The 18,299-nt window shown below is 50.1% G+C and overlaps 1 protein-coding gene across 10 annotated transcripts; it reads right to left on the bottom strand.

Annotated features, from left to right (window-relative positions):
* Positions 1–6,479: 6,479 nt before the first annotated feature.
* On the bottom strand, positions 6,480–17,585 carry UPK2 (uroplakin 2). 10 transcript variants are annotated; one of them, XM_042959386.1, is made up of 9 exons: positions 17,471–17,585; positions 12,001–12,058; positions 9,736–9,852; positions 9,070–9,470; positions 8,088–8,422; positions 7,760–7,898; positions 7,417–7,487; positions 6,916–7,048; positions 6,481–6,592 (listed from the first exon to the last, which is right to left on the bottom strand). In XM_042959386.1, the coding sequence occupies exons 3-9, from the start codon at positions 9,808–9,810 to the stop codon at positions 6,571–6,573; spliced, it is 1,176 nt and encodes a 391-aa protein (XP_042815320.1). In that variant the 5' UTR covers positions 9,811–9,852; positions 12,001–12,058; positions 17,471–17,585; the 3' UTR covers positions 6,481–6,570. The 10 variants fall into 10 exon arrangements, with proteins under 10 accessions (XP_042815323.1, XP_042815324.1, XP_042815320.1 ...); XM_042959385.1 differs by lacking the exons at positions 12,001–12,058; positions 17,471–17,585 and adding exons at positions 10,497–10,630; positions 10,820–11,113; XM_042959389.1 differs by lacking the exons at positions 12,001–12,058; positions 17,471–17,585 and adding an exon at positions 10,497–10,744 and having other exon boundaries at positions 6,480–6,592; positions 8,088–8,222; positions 8,666–9,470; positions 9,657–9,852.
* Positions 17,586–18,299: the final 714 nt, after the last annotated feature.

Genomic DNA, 18,299 nt, shown 5'->3' with positions numbered 1-18,299 from the left:
AGATCTCATCCGTAGCACCTATGGCGATAGGATTGGAGGGTGGTTTGTTTTGTTTTGTCTTTTAATTTGGTTTTTAATCATTTCGAATTTACAGAAAAATGCCAAGAATAGTATAAAAAATTCCTGTATGCCTAAATCCTGTAATCCACCAATGACACTAATTATCAACATTTTATCACATTACAATTTTTCTTTCCATATAGAAGACATCGTTGTTGTTGTTGTTGTTGTTTTTTCTGAACTATTTAAGAGTAATTTACAGACAATGCCCCTTTCCTCATAAATACTTCAGCGTGTGTTTCCTAAAAACAGGGATACTGGCCTGTATCACCAGAAATGAGAACATAATCAAAACCAGAAAATTGAACATTGATTCAGTACTTTATTTAACATACAGATTCCATTCAAATTTCACTGATCATCCCAATGATGTCTTTTGTATAAATTTTTTCTCTGGTCTAGGATCGAGTTCATCATCACGCAGGCATTTCTTCTTCATTGTCTCTTTAGTCCTCTTTTCATGCGAAACAGTTTCTCAGCCTTTTTAGTCATTCATAACATGGACATTTTGGGAAGAGTGTTGGCCATTTGTTTTGTAGAATGTCCCTCGGTTTAGGTTTGTCTGATGTTTCCTCATCATTCGACTTACACATTTTTGGCAAGAACACCACACGAGTGCTGTTGAGTGCTGTTTCTTTCTCAGTACCCTCACATCGAGAGCCACACCGTGTCAGTTTATCTCATTATTATTGACGTTAACTTCAATCACTTGGTTTAGTGGTCTCCACCAGGTTTCCCTACGGTAGTTATTTTCTATTTTGTAATTGGTAAGTAATCTGTGGGGAGGTACTTTGATCTAAAATCCTGTTCCTCAAAAAAAAAAAAAAAAAAAAAAAATTAAATACTAAAAATAAATAAAATTAACTAAAGTCCTGTTCCTTATCAAGTTTGGGCCTTTTAATTCCTATCTATTTATGATCCTTGCCTGAATCAATCATTACTATGATGGGATAAAATGATTTTTTTTTTAATGTTGCTTTATTTATTTTGAGGGGGGAGGGGCAGAGAGGGGGAGAGAGAATCCCAAGCAGGCCTCACACTGGCAGCACAGAGCCCAACTCAGGACTCGAACGCATGAACTGTGAGATCATGACCTGAGCCTAAATCAAGAGTCAGACACTTAACTGACTGAGCCACCAAGGTGCCTCTAAAATGATTTTTCTGGGGCGCCTGGGTGGCTCAGTCGGTTGAGCGTCCGACTTTGGCTCAGCTCATGATCTCACAGTTCGTGAGTTTGAGCCCCACATCAGGCTCCGTGCTGACAGCTCGGGGCCTGGAGCCTGCTTCGGATTCTGTGTCTCCTTCTCTCTCTGCGCTCACCCCCCCCCCCCCACCCCGCTCGCACTTTGTCTCACTCTGTTTCTCAAAAATAAATAAATGTAAAAAAAATTTAAAAAAAAATAATAAAATAAAATGATTTTTTTAAATCTATCACTCCTTTCCCATTTATTCAGTTGACATTCTATTGTAAGGAAGAGCTTTTCCATATCTCATATATTTTTTAAAATATTTTATTTTATTTTTATTGATTTTTTTTAACTCTAAGAGGTAAAGATTTTATTTTTTTTTAATTAATTTTTTTTTTTTAAAGAGAGAGAGAGCATGAGCGGGGAGAGAAACAGAGGGGGGGAGAGAGAGAGACTATTAAGCAGGACTTCCATGCTCATCAACAAGCCCAACGAGGGGTGTGATCCCACAACCCCTGGGGTCATGACCTGGGCTGAAATCAAGAGTCAGATACTCAACTGACTGAGCCACCCGGGTGCCCCTAAAGATTTTATTTTTTAAGTAATCTCTACGCCCAACATGGGGCTGGAACTTACAACCCTGAGATCAAGAGTCACATGCTCTACCAGCTGAGCCAGCCAGGTGTCCCCTTATCTCATATTTGTTTGTTTATTGTCAGTATGGACCCAAAGGATTCTTAGAGTGGATTATTTGTAATTATTGATTATAGCAATTTATTATAATTATAAAATTCTGTAATTCTATATAGTGAAGTATAACTCATTAATAGTATGTATTTTAATCCTCAAATTGTGCCAGATTTTGCCAGTGGGAGCCTCCTTGGATTCCTCCTTTCCCCTACTGTGCTGCCTGTGGCTTGTCTAATAGACCAGAAACTTTGAGAGCACCTGGCATATAGGAGACCCTCAATAAATGTTGTTTTAACTACATTGAAAACAACAGCTCCCTTTTTAAAAATTTGCTAGGACTCTACCTTTAATACCAATAATAGTAATTTTAATGATAATTTCCCTAATTATAAAAGTAATACTTGTTCTGGGTGCCCGGCTGGCTCAGTCAGTAGAGCATTGACTGTTATCTTGGGGTTGTGAGTTCAAGCCCCACGTTGGATGTGGAAATTACTTTTTATTTTTTGTTTTATTTATTTTTAAAGTTTATTTTATTTATTTATTTTAAATTTTTAAATGTTTATTTTATTTCTAGAAAGAGAGAGAGTGTGAGCAGGGGAGGGGCAGAGAGAGAGGGAGACATAGAATCAGAAGCAGGCTCCAGGCTCTGAGCTGTCAGCATGGAGCCTGATTCAGGGCTTGATCTCATGAACTCTGAGATCATGAACTGAGCTGAAATCAAGAGTTGGACACTTAACTGACTGAGCCACCCAGGTGACCCTGGAGATTACTTAAAAAAATAAAAATAAAGGTCAGGTCACGATCTTGGAGTTTGTGAGTTCGAGCCTCACATTGGGCTCTCTGCTGTCAGTACAGAGCCCGCTTCAGATCCTCTGTCTCCCTGTCTTTGCCCCTCCCCTGCTCTCTCTCTCTCAAATAAAATAAACATTAAAAATAAATAAATAATTTTTAAAATAATAAAAATAAATAAATAATACACATTCGATGCAGAAAACTCGGAAGTATAGAAAACACAAAGGGGAAAATGATAGAGCAAAAATCATTCTTTGTATCAATCAGATAATAGATCACATTTTGATGTATATACTTCCAAAAATTTTCCATATGGGTATTTCATTTTTGTGTTGTTAAAAAAAAACTTACCGTAATGCATCTACACTTTTATAGCCCTTTTCAAATTAGTCTACCATTTAAGAATGTTTATATCATACAAATCATATATCTGATAAGGAATTAATATCCAGAATATATAAAGAACCACAGCTCACACACACACACACACACACACACACACAATTTAAAAATGGTCAAAGAAGTTGCATAGACATTTTTCTAAAGAAGATAGACAAATTTCCAAAAGTCACGTGAGAAGATTCTCGACGTCACTAATCGTTACGGAAATACAAATTAAAAACAGAGTGAAATACTACTTCACATCCATTGGGAAGGCTTTTTTAAAAACAAATACAACGAGAAAATAATAAGTGTGGATGAGGATGTGGAGAAATTAGAACACCTGTGCATTGCTGGTGAGAAGGTACAATGGTACAGTCCCCAGGGAAAAAGAGTATAGCGGTTCCCCAAAAAATTAAAGAATCACCATACGATCCAGCCATCCCACTTCTGGGTATCTCTCCAAAAGAATTGAAAGCAAAGACTTGAACAGATATTTGTGCACCTCTGTACCAGCATTGTTCAAAAGAACGAAAAGGTGGACACAACCCAAATGTCCATCAGCAGGTGAATGGATAAACAAAATGTGGTCTATACATACAATGGAATATTATTTAGCCTTAAAAATGAATAAAACTCTGACACAGGCTGCAACATGCGTGAACCTTGAAAACATGATGCGAAGTGAAATAAACCAGACACAAAAGGACAAATCGTGTGTGGTTCCACTTTTATGAGATACCTACAACAGCCAATTTCACAGACAGAAGGTAGAATGGTCGTTGATAAGGGTGGGGGAGGAGGCAATGGGGATATTGTTCAGTGGATACAGAATTTCTCTTTGGGGTAAGGAAAAAGTTCTGGAGCCCATAGTGTTGGTAGTTGCACAACATTGTGAATGTATTTAATGCTGCCAAACTGAACACTTAGAAATGGTTAAAATAGGGGTGCCTGGGTGGTTCAGTTGGTTGAACATCTGAATCTTGCTTTTGGCTTAGGTCATGATCTCACAGTTCGTGGGATGGAGCCCTATATCGGACTCTGCACTGACAGCTCGGAGCCTGCTTAAGATTCTCTCCCTCTCTGCCCCTCCCTGACTTGCACTCTCTTTCCCTCAAAATAAACATTTTTAAAAAATGGTTAAAATAGTTAATTTCACGTTATGTATATTTCATCACAATTTCAAAAATGTTTATCTCTGTACGTTTCAAACTTTACTGCATATTCCAAATTTTCAAGATCTCCTGAGGATCTTGAAAAAATACTGATGCCTGGCTCCTACCCCAGTCATTCTGATTCTGGTATGGGGAATGGCCTAGGCGTTGAGGTTTTTAAAACCCCCTAGATGGGGGCACCTGGGTGGCTCAGTCGGTTAAGCATCTGACTTCAGCCCGGGTCACGATCTCACGGTCCGTGAGTTCGAGCCCCGCGTCGGGCTCTGGGCTCATGGCTCAGAGCCTGGAGCCTGCTTCCGATTCTGTGTCTCCCTCTCTCTCTGCCCCTCCCCTGTTCATGCTCTGTCTCTCTCTGTCTCAAAAATAAATAAACATTAAAAAAAAATTAAAAAAAATAAAAAATAAACCCCCCCTAGATGATTCCAGTGGGCAGTTTGACTCCCAGTCTGATGGTCTTCCCCCAGCATGGGAAGGTTGGGCTCCCAAACTCCCCTTGGCTGGTGCAGTGAAGTTAGGGAAACAGCCCAAACCATTCTCTCTGCTGGGCACGTCCTCTCTGCCTGTGTCTCCTGACTTTAAGCCTCAGCTCTGTTAGGCCCACCCAAAGTTCCAGTGTTTCCTCTCTCATTTCTCACAGCACTTACCACATTGTTGTTGGTTTTGTTTGTTTGTTTGTTTGTTTTTGAGAGAGAGAGAGAGAGAGAGAGAGAGAGAGAGCTCATGGCCTGTGCAGGAGCTGGGGAGAGGGAGAGAGAATCTTAAGCAAGCTCCACGGTCGGTGTGGAGCCCAACATGGGGCTCGATCCCATGACCCTGGGATCATGACCTGAGCCAAAATCAAGAGGCAGACACTCAACTGACTGAACCACCCAGGCGCCCCAGCACGTATCTCATTTTTAATTTATTTACTTGTTCACATTTTTGAGAATCTGTCTCTTGCATTAAGTTCCATCAACTCCAGGAGGGAGGAACAATGTCCTTCCACATTTTATTCTTAGCACTTCTAGCAGCACCTGGCACATAATAAATGCTCAACTAATGTTTGTGGGATGAATAAACATTGTTGCTCCTCTCTTCCATTGCCTCCCTCTCCGAGGCTCTCATGTTACTCTATAAAGGGGTCATTAACACCATTGTTCCAGCATCTTCGAGCTCTGTGTTGTTTTTTATTGTTTTCACAGAATTTTTGGCACTTGCCCGGTCCCCGCCTTCTCTTCAGGGGCTTATTCATTCCTTCATGGGTTCACTGATTCAACAAGTATTTACTGAGTACCTACTATGCCCCAGGCATTGTGGAGGAAAGGTACTTTGGGAACAAAATGACTGCTCTCATGGAACACACAGTCTGGTTGGGGAGATAACTGAATAATCACATACACATATAATTATAAGCCACGGTATTGCTATGAAAGACAGGAAAGGGGAACCCAACCCAATGTGGGGGGGGGGGTAGAAGTCAGGGGCTTCCCTGGAGAAGGTGGGTTACCTGTGCAAATAAGAATGGAGTAGGGATGGGGGGAGTCATAAAGGCAAGTCAGGCACGTGGAATAGTCGGTGCAAAGGCCCTGAGGCAAGAGGGAACACAGGATATTGGAGGGAGCACGGTGAGAACTGAGGGGCAGTTAGGGGAGAGTCCAGGGCTGGTCTTGAAGGTCGCCTTAAAGATTCTGGTATTTCCCCTAAGATCAGTGCAAAGATCACTGATCCTTATAAGAGTTGTGTATTGGAAAGGAGAACACTCCTACTCTTTTCCCTCAGTTCCCAGTTACTTTTCCCTCAGGTTACCAGACTGTACCACTGTTGTCCTCCTGCACCCAGGCTTCTTCCATTTCTCTGCCCTCCTCCTAGGTCCTCTCTAGAAAATTCTCCATTTCTCCCACCGCCCAGCACCCTGTCTGGGGTCTCAGCCTGGTAGCCCTCTCTGGCTCTCCCCAGTCGGAGCCCGCACTCCTTGCCCCAACACTTCCCTTTGCTCCACAACACCACACACCCTCAGCCTCTAGACTCACCCACACAGTGCACCGCGCCCTGGTTGGGTGGCCTGCTGTGGAGGGGGCCAAACCCACAGCCCACGTGGGCTCTGAGGACTCTTGACTCCTGGCATCTAATCCCGCCCCCCCCCCTTCCTGCCTCCTGAGAGGAGCAACTAGGTTGTTCTAGGGGGGCAAGGAGGGCGGACTGGGAGCCTAACGGGGGGATTCGGGGATTCGGTTCCACACAGGCGGAGCACATGAAAGGGAAACACACAGCAGAGGCGGCAGCAGACTTTATTCTGGAAACTTCCATCACTGCGGGAGGGGTGAACTGCTGAGGGAGGGGGAGATTAAAGAGGTGAAGTGGAAGGAGCGCCAATTCTGACAAGAGTGGGGGTGAGGGGAGGACAGGAAGTGTGGGGAGAAGGTGAGGCACTGGGGACAAGGGGAGGGGCAGAGGGAGGAAAGGGCTCCAGTGAGAGGGGGCAGGGAGGGGAGGTGAAGCCATTGAAAGAGCCAAAGCCTCCAGGTTGAGGTCTGGGAGCAGGCGGCGTTTTCAGGAAAGGAGGCAGGCACAGAGGGCAAAGCGGGGGGCTGGGGAAACGGATCGCGTCGCGGACCCTCTGGCGGCCTGCTGCCTGGTGAGGGCCTCCTCACCTTCGGGCGCCCAGTGCCAGGGCGATAATGAAGCCCACCACCAGAAGGAACATGGCGACAGAGAGCAGCACCGTGATGACTACCATGCCCCCCGTCCGGGCCATCCCCAGCCCAATGGATTCCATCTTCCTCCCTGTCAGAAGACAGAGCGGGGAGGCCTTCGTGGGCAGGAACAGCCCCTCTCCTGACCCCACGCTCTCCGTCTCATCCAGCCATCCTCATCCATTTATCCATCCAACCAGCCAACTGATCCACACATCCATCACGCAAACATTTACGAAGCAGCTCCTATGTTGGTCACTGAGGGTACAGAAATTAATCGGGCACCATCCCTACACGCACAGAACCTTTAGTTTATGAGACGAGCCAACAGGCACTTAAAATGCCAAGGGCTTAGTACGAGGACACAGGTACAAAGAAGCTAAGGGGGCACAGGGAGGGGCAGCCGGGGGATGGGGTGGGAGGGCCAGGGGAGGTTTGGGGGACCCTGATGTTACTTACGAGGAAGCGTGGACATTGGGATCGCTCTACTGGACTCAGTGGATGCCCCCTTCGTCACTAGGTAGGAAAGGCTTTTGTAGTGGGGTTTGAGAGAGAGAGTGGAGACTCCTCAGTGATTATCTGGGACTTGGAAGAAGACGGAGCCCAGGCACCCTCCTTCGTAGCCGTGCCCTCCTCCAAGAGAGGCCCCTTCTAGACGCCGTCAGCTGCACCCTCACTTCCTCCCCCAGGCTGACCATATCACCTCCCACCGAATGTTAGGACTCAGCTTCTCTTCCTATCAACCCCCACCCCCCGCCCCCCCCCCGCCAGCAGGTGCCCCAGGCCTGGATCTGGTACCTACTAGTATTTGGTTCCTGGCACAAGGTTTGTCACCTGGTATGCACTGAGCCGGGTGACGGTGAAGCCAGCCCCGCTGTCCACCACGCTCACCAGCTCCCGGCGCCCACGGCACGGAGGCACCATGAAGCTGGATTTCACCACTGGACAGGAAATCGGGGGGTGAAGTCAGGGTCATGTTTCTGGAGGGCCCAAAGAGAAGGGGCAGCAGAGTATGGATGGCTCAGGAGAAAGGTCTACAGGAAGGCAGGAGTGGGAGAAAGGGTGCTGGTGGTGGCCTGGGTAGGGGTCTCTGGGGATCAGGGGGCCACTTTGGGAGGCGGGTAGCAAACCTTTGCTGTCATTGGCTCTCCGGACCATCAGCGTGGCATTGCCCCCTGTGAGGTGACAGGGGGGCAAAGCAACTAGCAGGCTCTCCGTCAGCGCCGGGGACAGCAGACCAGAAACGCTTGAGATGTTGAAGTCTGCTGGGGAGCCAAGAGGGAGTTCGGGGTGGGGGCACGCAATCCCCTTTCCTGGCCCTGATCCCTGGGGGCCATTTCTAAGGATGCAGAGTCCTCCCCTGCCGTGCTGCAGTCGGCCAGCAGAACACAGGCCTTTGCTTGTGTGACCACCAGGTGGCAGGCTTGGGACGCAAAAGCCGGGTCCTCCGCCAAGCGGCCAGATCCTGGGTGTCAGTAGGGGGCAGCGGTCAACCTTACCCCAATCCTTAGCCCTGGGCCCTTCGGCACATCTCTCTGCCTCCTGGGTTTGGAAGAGGACCAGGAGCGTCCCCTGGGCTCAGTGACTGATGCATGGTCACTGCCATCATCAGCTCCCCACCCCCAACCGGCCAGGCCAGCTCTGCTTTGGGAGCCCTGGAAGGCCCAGTGCCTCCCCTCCCCACACCCCCGCCAGAGAAGGCAGAGACCTGCAGCCCCCAGGGCCAGGACAGTCAGCAGAATCAGGTTGAAGGGCAAGGTCCGGAAGGGCAGCGGGGATGCCATAGCTGGGCTGGGAGCTGGGACAGGTGCTGGCAGGCTGAGGCTTCCTGAGGCAAGTGAGGCCTGGCCCCTGGGGTGGCTGATTTTGTCTTGGGGTGGGAGTGGCTGGAGGGGAATCCTGTCCAACCTGCCCTTTGGGTCCTACAGCCTCAGGGCAGGCCCCCAGACAGGTTTTTCAGGATGGGGAGCTGGCTCTCAGGTCAGAAGTGGGGATGCCCTGGCTGGATCTTGCTGGCTTAGTCAACTGCAGAGGGGCAGAGTAACTAAAGTGGGAGGCGGAAATCACCCCTTCTTCTGGGACTCCCGCGTGTTAGGGCCTGAGTATTCTTGCCTGTGCGTGCATCTGGGGCATGGCCTGTGGAGGACTGGCCCCCTCAGGTATGGGCGTCTTCCCGGGAGTGCAGTGAGTTCTGAGATTGCCGTGGCATGCAAGAAAAGGAAAGCAACGCTGAGGGGCTTCTGCCAGGGCCTTGGCCGGGCGAGGATGGCAGGGAAACTGAGGCTGGTAGGAGGGGACGGGGGCAGCAGACCCAGGGGGGGTGTCCACCGAGGCCCAGGTACTGCTGCTCTGGGAGAGGCCGAGGGGTGTGGGTGCCAGGGAGTATGCGAGCCTCCAGGTTCCTCCGGAGAGCTGGGCAGAGGGACGCTAGGGAAGACTTCCAGAGAGACCGGAGGGGTGGCCACCAACCCCATCCAGCAGCGGTGGGCACAGTCAGCCTGGCTCAGCAACCACTGTTGAAACGATTGAGAATAAAGAGGAGAAACAGACCCGGTAAGAGAAAGTGAAAAAGAGACACAACTCCTCTGACCGCATCCCCCAGCCCCGTGCTGGATTAGACCGAAGTGAAAGGGGAGTTATAAGCAGAAAGCAAGGACAGACGAGGAGAAAGTGCCCACTGTGGACATGAGCCAACATACTTATCCCTACAGCCAAGGGGCCGCAGATGTCACAGGCTCCTTTTTGCAGATGTGGAAACAGACTCAGAGAGGAAGTCACCTGTGGGAAGCGGGATAGTCCACAGGGAGAGGCCAAGAGCTGTACAGAGCGCGCTGATGTAGATCTCTGTGCCATGAACTATTCTGTCTTCCCCAGACCCAGAGAAGGGCCAGGGTCCTGTAAGGAAGCAAAGGGTTGGTGGGGCTGTGTCCTTACTCCGATGGTGGGAAGAAGGGTAGGTTCAAAGCCTGGAGTGTGAGCCCGGGGTGGGGGGGTGGGGGTGAGGGTAAAGATAGAACTCACAGACCCAAGCAGAGGGTCAGAGAGTCTCAGACCAGCGCTTCTCCACATTGAATGTGCCTATGAATCACCAGGGATCTTGATGAGATGCAGTTTCTGATTCAGTGGGTCTGAGGTGAAGCCTGAAAGTCCACATTTCTAACAAGTTTCCAGGTAACATCGATTGATGCTAGTCTGAGAGGCCCACACTTTGAATTGCCAGATGTTCCATATTGCACCCCGTAAACACACACACACACACACACACACACACACACACACACATACTGGTGGAGATCAGGGGCAGGTGTGTTTCCCCAGTCTCCCAGAACAGGCTGCCTTGGGGTGAAGAACTGAATTCTGTTTTTTCCGGCACCTTGGCTTTTGTTTCCTTTTCCATCAGATCCTACCATCATTCTACAAACTGAAAGAGGACTGTTTGCACGTTGAGGAGAACTTTGGAGAGAGGGAGGAAGTAGGTGGTGGCATTCTAGGAGCGAGGGGATCTTCCTGATGCTCGCTCTTCAAATCCCATCACTAACCCGGAAGGATGTTTATGCTCAGGCTTGGGAGGTATGTCTTCCCATTTCACTCATAAACCAAGAAGCAGAAAGAAGAGGTCGGGTTTCTTGCAGGGTGCGTTGTGGTTGGGTCCACATCTCAGCCCCCATCCCATCTGAAATTGTGAGTGGGGCAGAGTGGGGTAGGGCAGGGCAGAGCCCTGGCCAGATTTTAAAGGGATAAGAGGGCCCTGTGCCTTTAAGTCCTCCCTTCTCCCTCCAGCCCCCCTTCCCCACCCGGCCCTCCCCAGGTTTCTGGAGGAACTGAGAGTTGCGTCTTCTCCCTGCCCTGCCGAGCTGCTCACTGGCTGCTCTGGAGGCTGTGCTTTGCGGTCTCCATGGAAACCATTAGTTGCTAAGCAACTGGAGCATCATCTGTGCTGAGCTCTCGCATCTAATTATCCCATCACAGCGGCCGAGGAGGGTTTGGGGAGCTGCGAGGAGGGGGAGGCCAAGCGCAGGAGCAAGAGGATAACTCTTTTAGCAGAGCAGATTCATTGACACACGGAAGTCATTTAAAGCCACAGCACCCTGTGCCTCTGGAGGATGTCCTCACGATTTGGAGTAAAGGAACCAGGGCCACAAATGTCTGGAGTTTCTCTCTTGGACCCACACCTCCTAGGCTGTCTCCCCCTCAGATGCTTGATTCTAAACTCATGCAAGTTTTGTCTTCTGCCTCCTTCCTTCCAAGCTCCATACTCAAGTCAACAAACATTTTATTAAGTACCAGAACTGTGCTAGGCACCGGGTACACAAAGGCAAAATAAGTTTCTGCCTTCAGGGAGTTCTTAACCTCTCTCTTCTGCCTGGACTAAATAAAAGGTTAGCTCTTAAAGCAGACTTACTCTTTCTGAATTACGGTACTTTTTATCTTTTCTAGAATGTAGTAGCTTTGCAGCCACGGGATCTCAGGTGGGAACCCAGCTCTGTCTGGTATACGGATGGTTCTTGCTCTGGATGCCACTCGTCTGCTTGCCAGTCAGTTAAAAACACGTCCACTTGGGGCGCCTGGGTGGCTCAATCAGTTAAGCGTCCGACTTCAGCTCAGGTCAGGATCTCACGGTTCTTGGGTTTGAGCCCCGCATCGGGCTCTGTGCTGACAGCTCGGAGCCTGGAGCCTGCTTTGGATTCTGTGTCTCCCTCTGTCTCTGCCCCTCCCCTGCTCACGTTCTGTCTCTGTCTCAAAAATAAATAAACATTAAAAAATAAAAATTTAAAAAAAAACCCATGTCCACTTGACTCCGTGGGCATGTGAGCCTCTGATGGGGACTATTGTCCTCCTGATGATAGGTGATGCCGTTTTGAACCTCAGTTTTCTCACCTATAAAATGGGAAGACTCATTCCTTCTCAATCATCTAGCAGGATATGACAGGAGTAAAAATGCTTTAAAATAAAGGTGCAGAAGGAATATCGGCCGTCACTGTCACAGTCGGTGGGAGCAGACTGGGGGAGACCTTGGATCGAGAAGTAATATGCAGGGCTTACCAAATATTGGTCTGATGGGAAACGGCAGGGCCTCGATCCTTGAGATCTGAGGAAAAGGCTGGAAGGAAAGGAAAATCTGTGTGTCATTCAGGGTTGAAAGAGACCTGGGTGCTCCTTTATTTTTTGTAATGCTCCCTATGATACAACCACTTACCCCAAATCTTCCAGCTTTGTGACCATGTTACCTACCTGAGTACTCTGTTGCACTTTCCTCTTCTGCAGAAAGGGCCTAAAATCTGTCTCACTGAACTAATACGACCATCACTCAAGCTAATTTATTTAAGAGTGCCTAGCATGATATCTGGTTCAATAAATATTAATTTAAGTAATTCATCTTATCTTCTCCTTTAACCCTTACTGCAGGTGAAGTCTAGAGGCTCAGAGGCAATAAATGAGTTTCCTGAGGTCACAGAGCTAGTAGGGAATGAGGTGGGATAGAATTTGATCAGTAGAGCTGCTCAGAATTTGATCAGTAGAGCATGCGACTCTTGATCTCAGAGTCATGAGTTCAGGCCCCACACTGGGTATGGAACCTACTTAAAATTAATTAATTAAAAGGGAGAAATAGGAATTTGTTTTCCCAATTCTGGCATCGATGCAGGGGGAAATGGTTGGGCAGGAAAGGTAGTGTGAAGGGGAAGGTGACGGAGATGTGAGCCAGCTGTTCCTTGTATGCTAAGCATGCCACCGGGGTCCCAGGCACACAGGAACTGCCTGCTCACTCGTGTATTCATTCAGTAAACATCTGTCAAACAACTGCTCAGTGGTAGTTGCCATGATAGGTGAGACACAGAGAGGACAAGAAGCCATTCCTGCTCTCAAGTTGCTGAGTTTTGGAGAATGAACTGGAGGTAGCCTGGTTAAAGTAAGTGGAAGAAGATGGGGCGCCTGGGTGGCTCAGTCGGTGAAGCATCCAACTCTTGGTTTTGGCTCAGGTCATGATCTCACAGTTCATGGGTTTGAGCCCCACATCAGGCTCCGTGCTGATAGCGCGGAGCCTGCTTGGGATTCTCTCTCTCTCTCTCTCTCTCTCTCTCTCTGCCTCTCCCCACTTGAGCTGTCTCTGTCAAAAATAAATAATAAACTTAAAAAAAAACACTTTTAATAAAAAAAAAAGAGAGATAAGTGGAAGAGGATATTCCAAAAAGGGAACAGCATATGAAAAGGCTCAGAGAAGCGAATGATCCTGACACTTTCTGGGAACCGTGAACAAACACACCTTGGCTAGAAAGAGGTCTTCAAAGATGAGTGGGACAATACCCCTCGCCAGCAGCTGGGTCACCAGTGGCACTGGATCCTATACTAAGGAGCTTGGTTTTTACCCTAAAGGAAACAGAGAGCCTCTGAGGAGTTCTAATTGTGGAAAGAGCATTTTGGAAACAGTGTGGGAAGGGATCGGCAGGAGGTAATGGATTGGCATGTTGTAGCAGGGTTAGTCTGTGTGACCAATAGAATTCAGCAGGGGCAATGGTCACTTCTGAGGCTAGATCATAAAAGAGTTTGAGTAGCTATTTGTGGGAAGAGGAGGACACAGCTACCAGGGACCTTGAGGAAGGCTGTTTGGTGGCTGTGGCCCAGCTGAGCTTGGGGACCACTGGTCTTCAGGGGCACTGGCTGCATTAGTCAGGGTTCTCTGGAGAAACAGAGCCGACAGGATGTGTATATATAGAGAGAGGTTTATTTTAAGGAATTGGCTCATGTGATCGTGGAGGCTTGGCAAATCCACAGTCTAAAGGGGGAGGCAGGCAGGCTGGAGACCCAGGAAAGAGTTGCAGTTGGAGTCCAAAGGTGATCTACCAACAGAAATCCTTCTTTGTGGGGCAGGCGAGAGGGGAAGTCAGTCTTTGTTTGTTCAGGGCCTTCAACTGATTGGATGAGGCCCACCACACCATGGGATAATCTGCCTTCCCCCAAAAGTCACTGATTTGAATGTTAATCTTGCCCCAAAAAACATCTTCACAGAGCCATCCAGAATAACGTTTCACAAAATATCTGAGCACCATGGCCCCGTCAAGCTGACACATAAAATTAACCATCACACTAACTTTGACATTTTGGGAGTTTTGCAAATTACACAACAGCTTGAGTGCAGCAATGATACAACTGTCAAGTTGTCCAGACTCAAGGCACGGAAAGTTGAGGGTATTGGCGAGCCTGAAGGGTTGGAGAACAAGATGGGGCTAGTTACGGAAAGGAGTGACTGGATGTGCCGGGAAGCGGGGCACTGAGGGGTGAGGTCAAGGTCGAATGAAGCATGGGCGTGTGGACGGGGACAGGAGGGAGAGTGGCGGCCATCCAGGTGGCTGCTGGGGAGAGAAAGTCGAGGCCCTCACTGCAGCTGGACGGATCACAACATTGTGAGGTCGGACAGGGGCTGTGGACCCCTGGGGCCAGGCAGGTGACCAAATCAGTAAAACAAGGTGAGTGAAACTGAACAACATACATCTTTGAGGCCAACTTTGCCACGGGGTGCCCCAGATGGTGTCATCTGGGACAGGGTGTCAGAAGGGGAGTGGTGTTTTGCTAGTGAGCAAGGACGAAGCGTATTTGAGGCTGAAGGGATAGAGGCTGCAGGGTTGTCAAAGCAGAGGGGTTCCCTGTAGCCAGCGGGGCAGAGCCTGGCAAGGAGGGATGGCAGTGGAAGGGGAGGGAGGGGAGGAGCCGATCTAAAGAAGCAGATCTTCTGGGCAACCGCCCTGCAAAGGCCTGGCCCACCATGTTTTCAGACTGTCAGGAGCCTCTGACAGGGTTTAAGCAGGGAAGTGGCAAACTTCAGTATTGTAGGAAAGGCGGAGGCTTGACTGCGGGGTAATTAAGCCTCTCCTTAGGCCTGAAGGAGAGCGAATCGACCCAAGAAATAATAGTGGCCCGAATGAATATGAATTAATTTATTCAATAAATGTTTCTTACATGCTTTTGTACCAGTCACTGTGCTAAGTACCGGGCATTCAGAGGTGAGTACGATTGCTCTCCCGGAAAATTATGGTATGATGGGAGATACTGAAGAGTCCACTATTTCACTGCGGCAGGATTTCAGTACAAAAAGTAACGCTAACAGCTATTATTTATCGAGTGTTTACCACATGTCAGGCACTGCGCTAAGTCCTTCCTATATTTTCTTGCTTAATCCCTCAGAGCAAACTCTGTGGGTGGGTACTGTTATTCTCCTCATTGTATTAATGAGGAAACTGAGGTCAGAGACATTAAATGACTCCTCACTGAAAGGGTAACTTACATGGGCTTGGGCAGTCCTGGAGGGCTTCCTGGAGGAAGTAGTAAATAAGTGAAGATCTGAAAGTTGAGTAGGCATTAGCAGGGTGAAGGTGGAGGGAGGAAGGAGTGAGAGGGGAGATTGTTCTAGGCTGAAAGAGCTGCAAATGCTCATTAAGCGACTGGAGGTTTAAAGTGGAATTTGATGGAGGGCACCTGGGTGGCTCAGTCAGTTAAGTGTCTGACTCTTGATCTCAGCTCAGGTCTTGATCTCAGCGTCGTGAGTTCAAACCCCACGCTGAGCACCACGCTGGGCATGAAGCCTACTTTAAAAAAAAAAAAAAAAAAAAAGAGGGGCGCCTGGGTGACTCAGTCAGTTAAGCGTCCGACTTCTGCTCAGGTCACAACCTCACAGTCCGTGAGTTCTCCATGAGTTCAAGCCCTGCGTCAGGCTCTGTGCTGACAGCTCAGAGCCTGGAGCCTGCTTCAGATTCTGTGTCTCCCTCTCTCTGACCCTTCCCCGTTCATGCTCTTTCTCTGTCTCAAAAATAAAAATAAACATTAAAAAAAAAAAAAAAGAGTGGAATTTGGGGAAGTCACTGGAGAAGCAGCCAGGACCAGATGAAGAGCTTTGTAAGCCCGTTTAAAGAATTTTAATTTTTATCCTAAGGATACAAAGAAGCCCTTGAAGGATTAAAACTGGAGAGTGTCATGATCAAATTTGTGTCTTATAAAGATGATTTTCGATGTACTGTAGAGATTGTGTTGGATGAGGGGTTGGGAGATATTTTAGATGTCTCTTGACACACTGTGGAGATACAATTCTGGGCAAGAAATGACCGAAGAGAAAATTCTAAGGTGATGGTTTGGCTGGGAGGGCTATGGGCGGGGTGGGGAGCAGGGTGAAGGATGCCTCCCAGGCTGTGGCTTGGGCAGCTGGATGGCGGCACCCTCACCAGCTGGGGTGCAGGTGGTGGTGGAAGGAGGTTTTTCCGGAGGGGCTGGAGATCTGCGATTCCCGGGCTGGAGCTCAGGAAGGCTGTGGGCCCTGGTGTGACAGCTGCAGCCTGGGGGAGGAGCGCGGCCCAGTGAGAGGACAAGAGCAAGGACGGAGCCTGGGAACACCACTAGGGTCAAAGGCAAAGAGGAGCCTGCCAAAGAGACTGAGAAGCTTCCCTAGAAGAAAAAAGAAAAGAGCCAGGAGGGAGTGGTGAACCAGGTCCCCAAAGAACAATGCTTCCAGGACCCGCGGCCCACAGCAAACTGGTTCATAGGCCACCAGAGAGATTCGAAGCGTGCTCCTTGGCTTTGGCAAGTAGAAGTCATGGAGATTGCTTCAGTCTGGGAGTGAGGGTGTGTGGATGAGGACAACGGGGCTGGACAAGAGGGTGTTGAAGGACTGGCTGTCTGGGTGGAGCTGGGTCTGGGGTTCAGGGAAGGGCCAAGGCACCAGACGGCCTCGGGAGGGCAGGTGTGAAAGAGGAGGGTAGGAAGAGTCTTCTTTGGAGTGGGGGGGAGGGGGTACTCCCTTCCACCCCCTCCCCTGTTCTTTTACCTCAGGCGGGGTCCCCTTCCAGTTGTCTGTAGAAACCTAACATGGGCAGGGGAAGGAGGTCAGGAGGGCTTCCTGGGATATTGGTGGAGTGTGAAGGGTGAGTCGGTCTGGGTCAGTCTTCCCTGCCTCATGTCTGCAGAGGAAAGGGTTCTATCCCCTCATCCCCCCCTACAGGGGTGAGGGGCAGAGACCTGGGAACTCAAACCCAGCGAACAGGTGGTGGGGGGGGGGCAACAGACCTGTGACCTTTAGCCCCTCTTGGGGTCCAGCCAATTTCTGCCCCCCCCCCCAGCCACTTCCGGGTTAGGCTGTGGCTCCAGCCAATCCCCAGAGAGAACAGGGAGGTGTTTCAAGGTGGCCGCTAGAAGGAAAAGCAAGGCGTGTGGGAAGGGGTCAGAATCCTCTGGAACCCCACTCCACCCTCTGGCAGGGAGGGGTAGTCTTGGCTCGGCTACCCAAGGTCACAGCCCTGAACTCTGCCTTCTCCCATCTCCTCAGGCCCTGTTTGATATGCGCATCAGATCCGGTGCCCTTTACAAAACTGTTATTTGTACAGCCGCCCCGAGGGAGGGGGAGGGAGGGGGAGGGAGACAGCCCCCCCCCCCCCCCCCCCCCCCCCCCCCCCCCCCCCCCCCGCCACCACATAGCCACTTCCACTTGCAGGGACCTGCAATCAAACACCAGCCCCCAGCCACACTCACTCACCAGCTCAGACGCTGCAAGCCTGAGTGCTCCCCACTGGGCCTTGCTGGAAGTTTCTCCTCAGCTCTGCCGGAAACGCCTGCCTCAGAGCTTCCCCTCAGCCCCACAGTCCTCTCCCCCTCAGCCCTTCCTCCCCACTCCCCTGGCCCTGAGCTCTGAGCTCCCCTGCGCCTCCCACTTAGCCTGGAGGCTGTGCTGGCTGTGGCACAGTTGCCTCAAGTGTCCCCAATTCTCTGTCTCTAGGAATGGAGCTCGAGCCTTGAACGGGTCCTCCCCCCCAGCACCTCCCATCCTGGCCTGAGGGGGCGGAAAGCAGGCCGCGAAGGGTAGGCAGGGGGCTCGGAGGGCAGAAAATGGCTTTGGAGCAGATGGGCCAGCTAGGCGGCGGCCACTTTCCAGCTTGGGACCTTGGTCTGGGTTTCCTGTCTGCCAGTGGGGGTGGCGCACCTAGCCCACGGGGCTGCGGTGAGGCCCCGGATGAAACAAGGCGCGAGGTGCCCAACACCGTGCGGGGCACACAGTAGGTTCTTAACACAAGTCCCCTCCCCGCGCTTCACTTGGGGGCTCCGAGGAGGAAGACGTGGGGAGGACAGAAAGTAGGGTGGGTGGAGCAGGCTGTCCCAGAGCCAGTGAGGCACGCTGAGGTGGGGGGGGGGGGGGGGCGGGTACAGATCTGTGCCAGCCCAGGCTGGAGAGGAGGGGAGAAAGTGCCAGAGCCCTGGGCCCCTCCCATGCTTCTGTCCCCACGGTCCTCCCTGGGCTGGCCTCTGGGAGGCCTCTCAGGAAGGCGGTCCTCACGCTGCGGGAGGGCTGCTGGGGCCGGCCAGCGGGG

The sequence above is a fragment of the Panthera tigris genome, chromosome D1, assembly GCF_018350195.1.
Source record: "Panthera tigris isolate Pti1 chromosome D1, P.tigris_Pti1_mat1.1, whole genome shotgun sequence".
In the NCBI taxonomy this organism is placed as follows: Eukaryota; Metazoa; Chordata; class Mammalia; order Carnivora; family Felidae; genus Panthera; species Panthera tigris.
The sequence above is the reverse complement of the archived record's forward strand: the minus strand, read 5'-3'. Positions and strand labels throughout refer to the sequence as shown.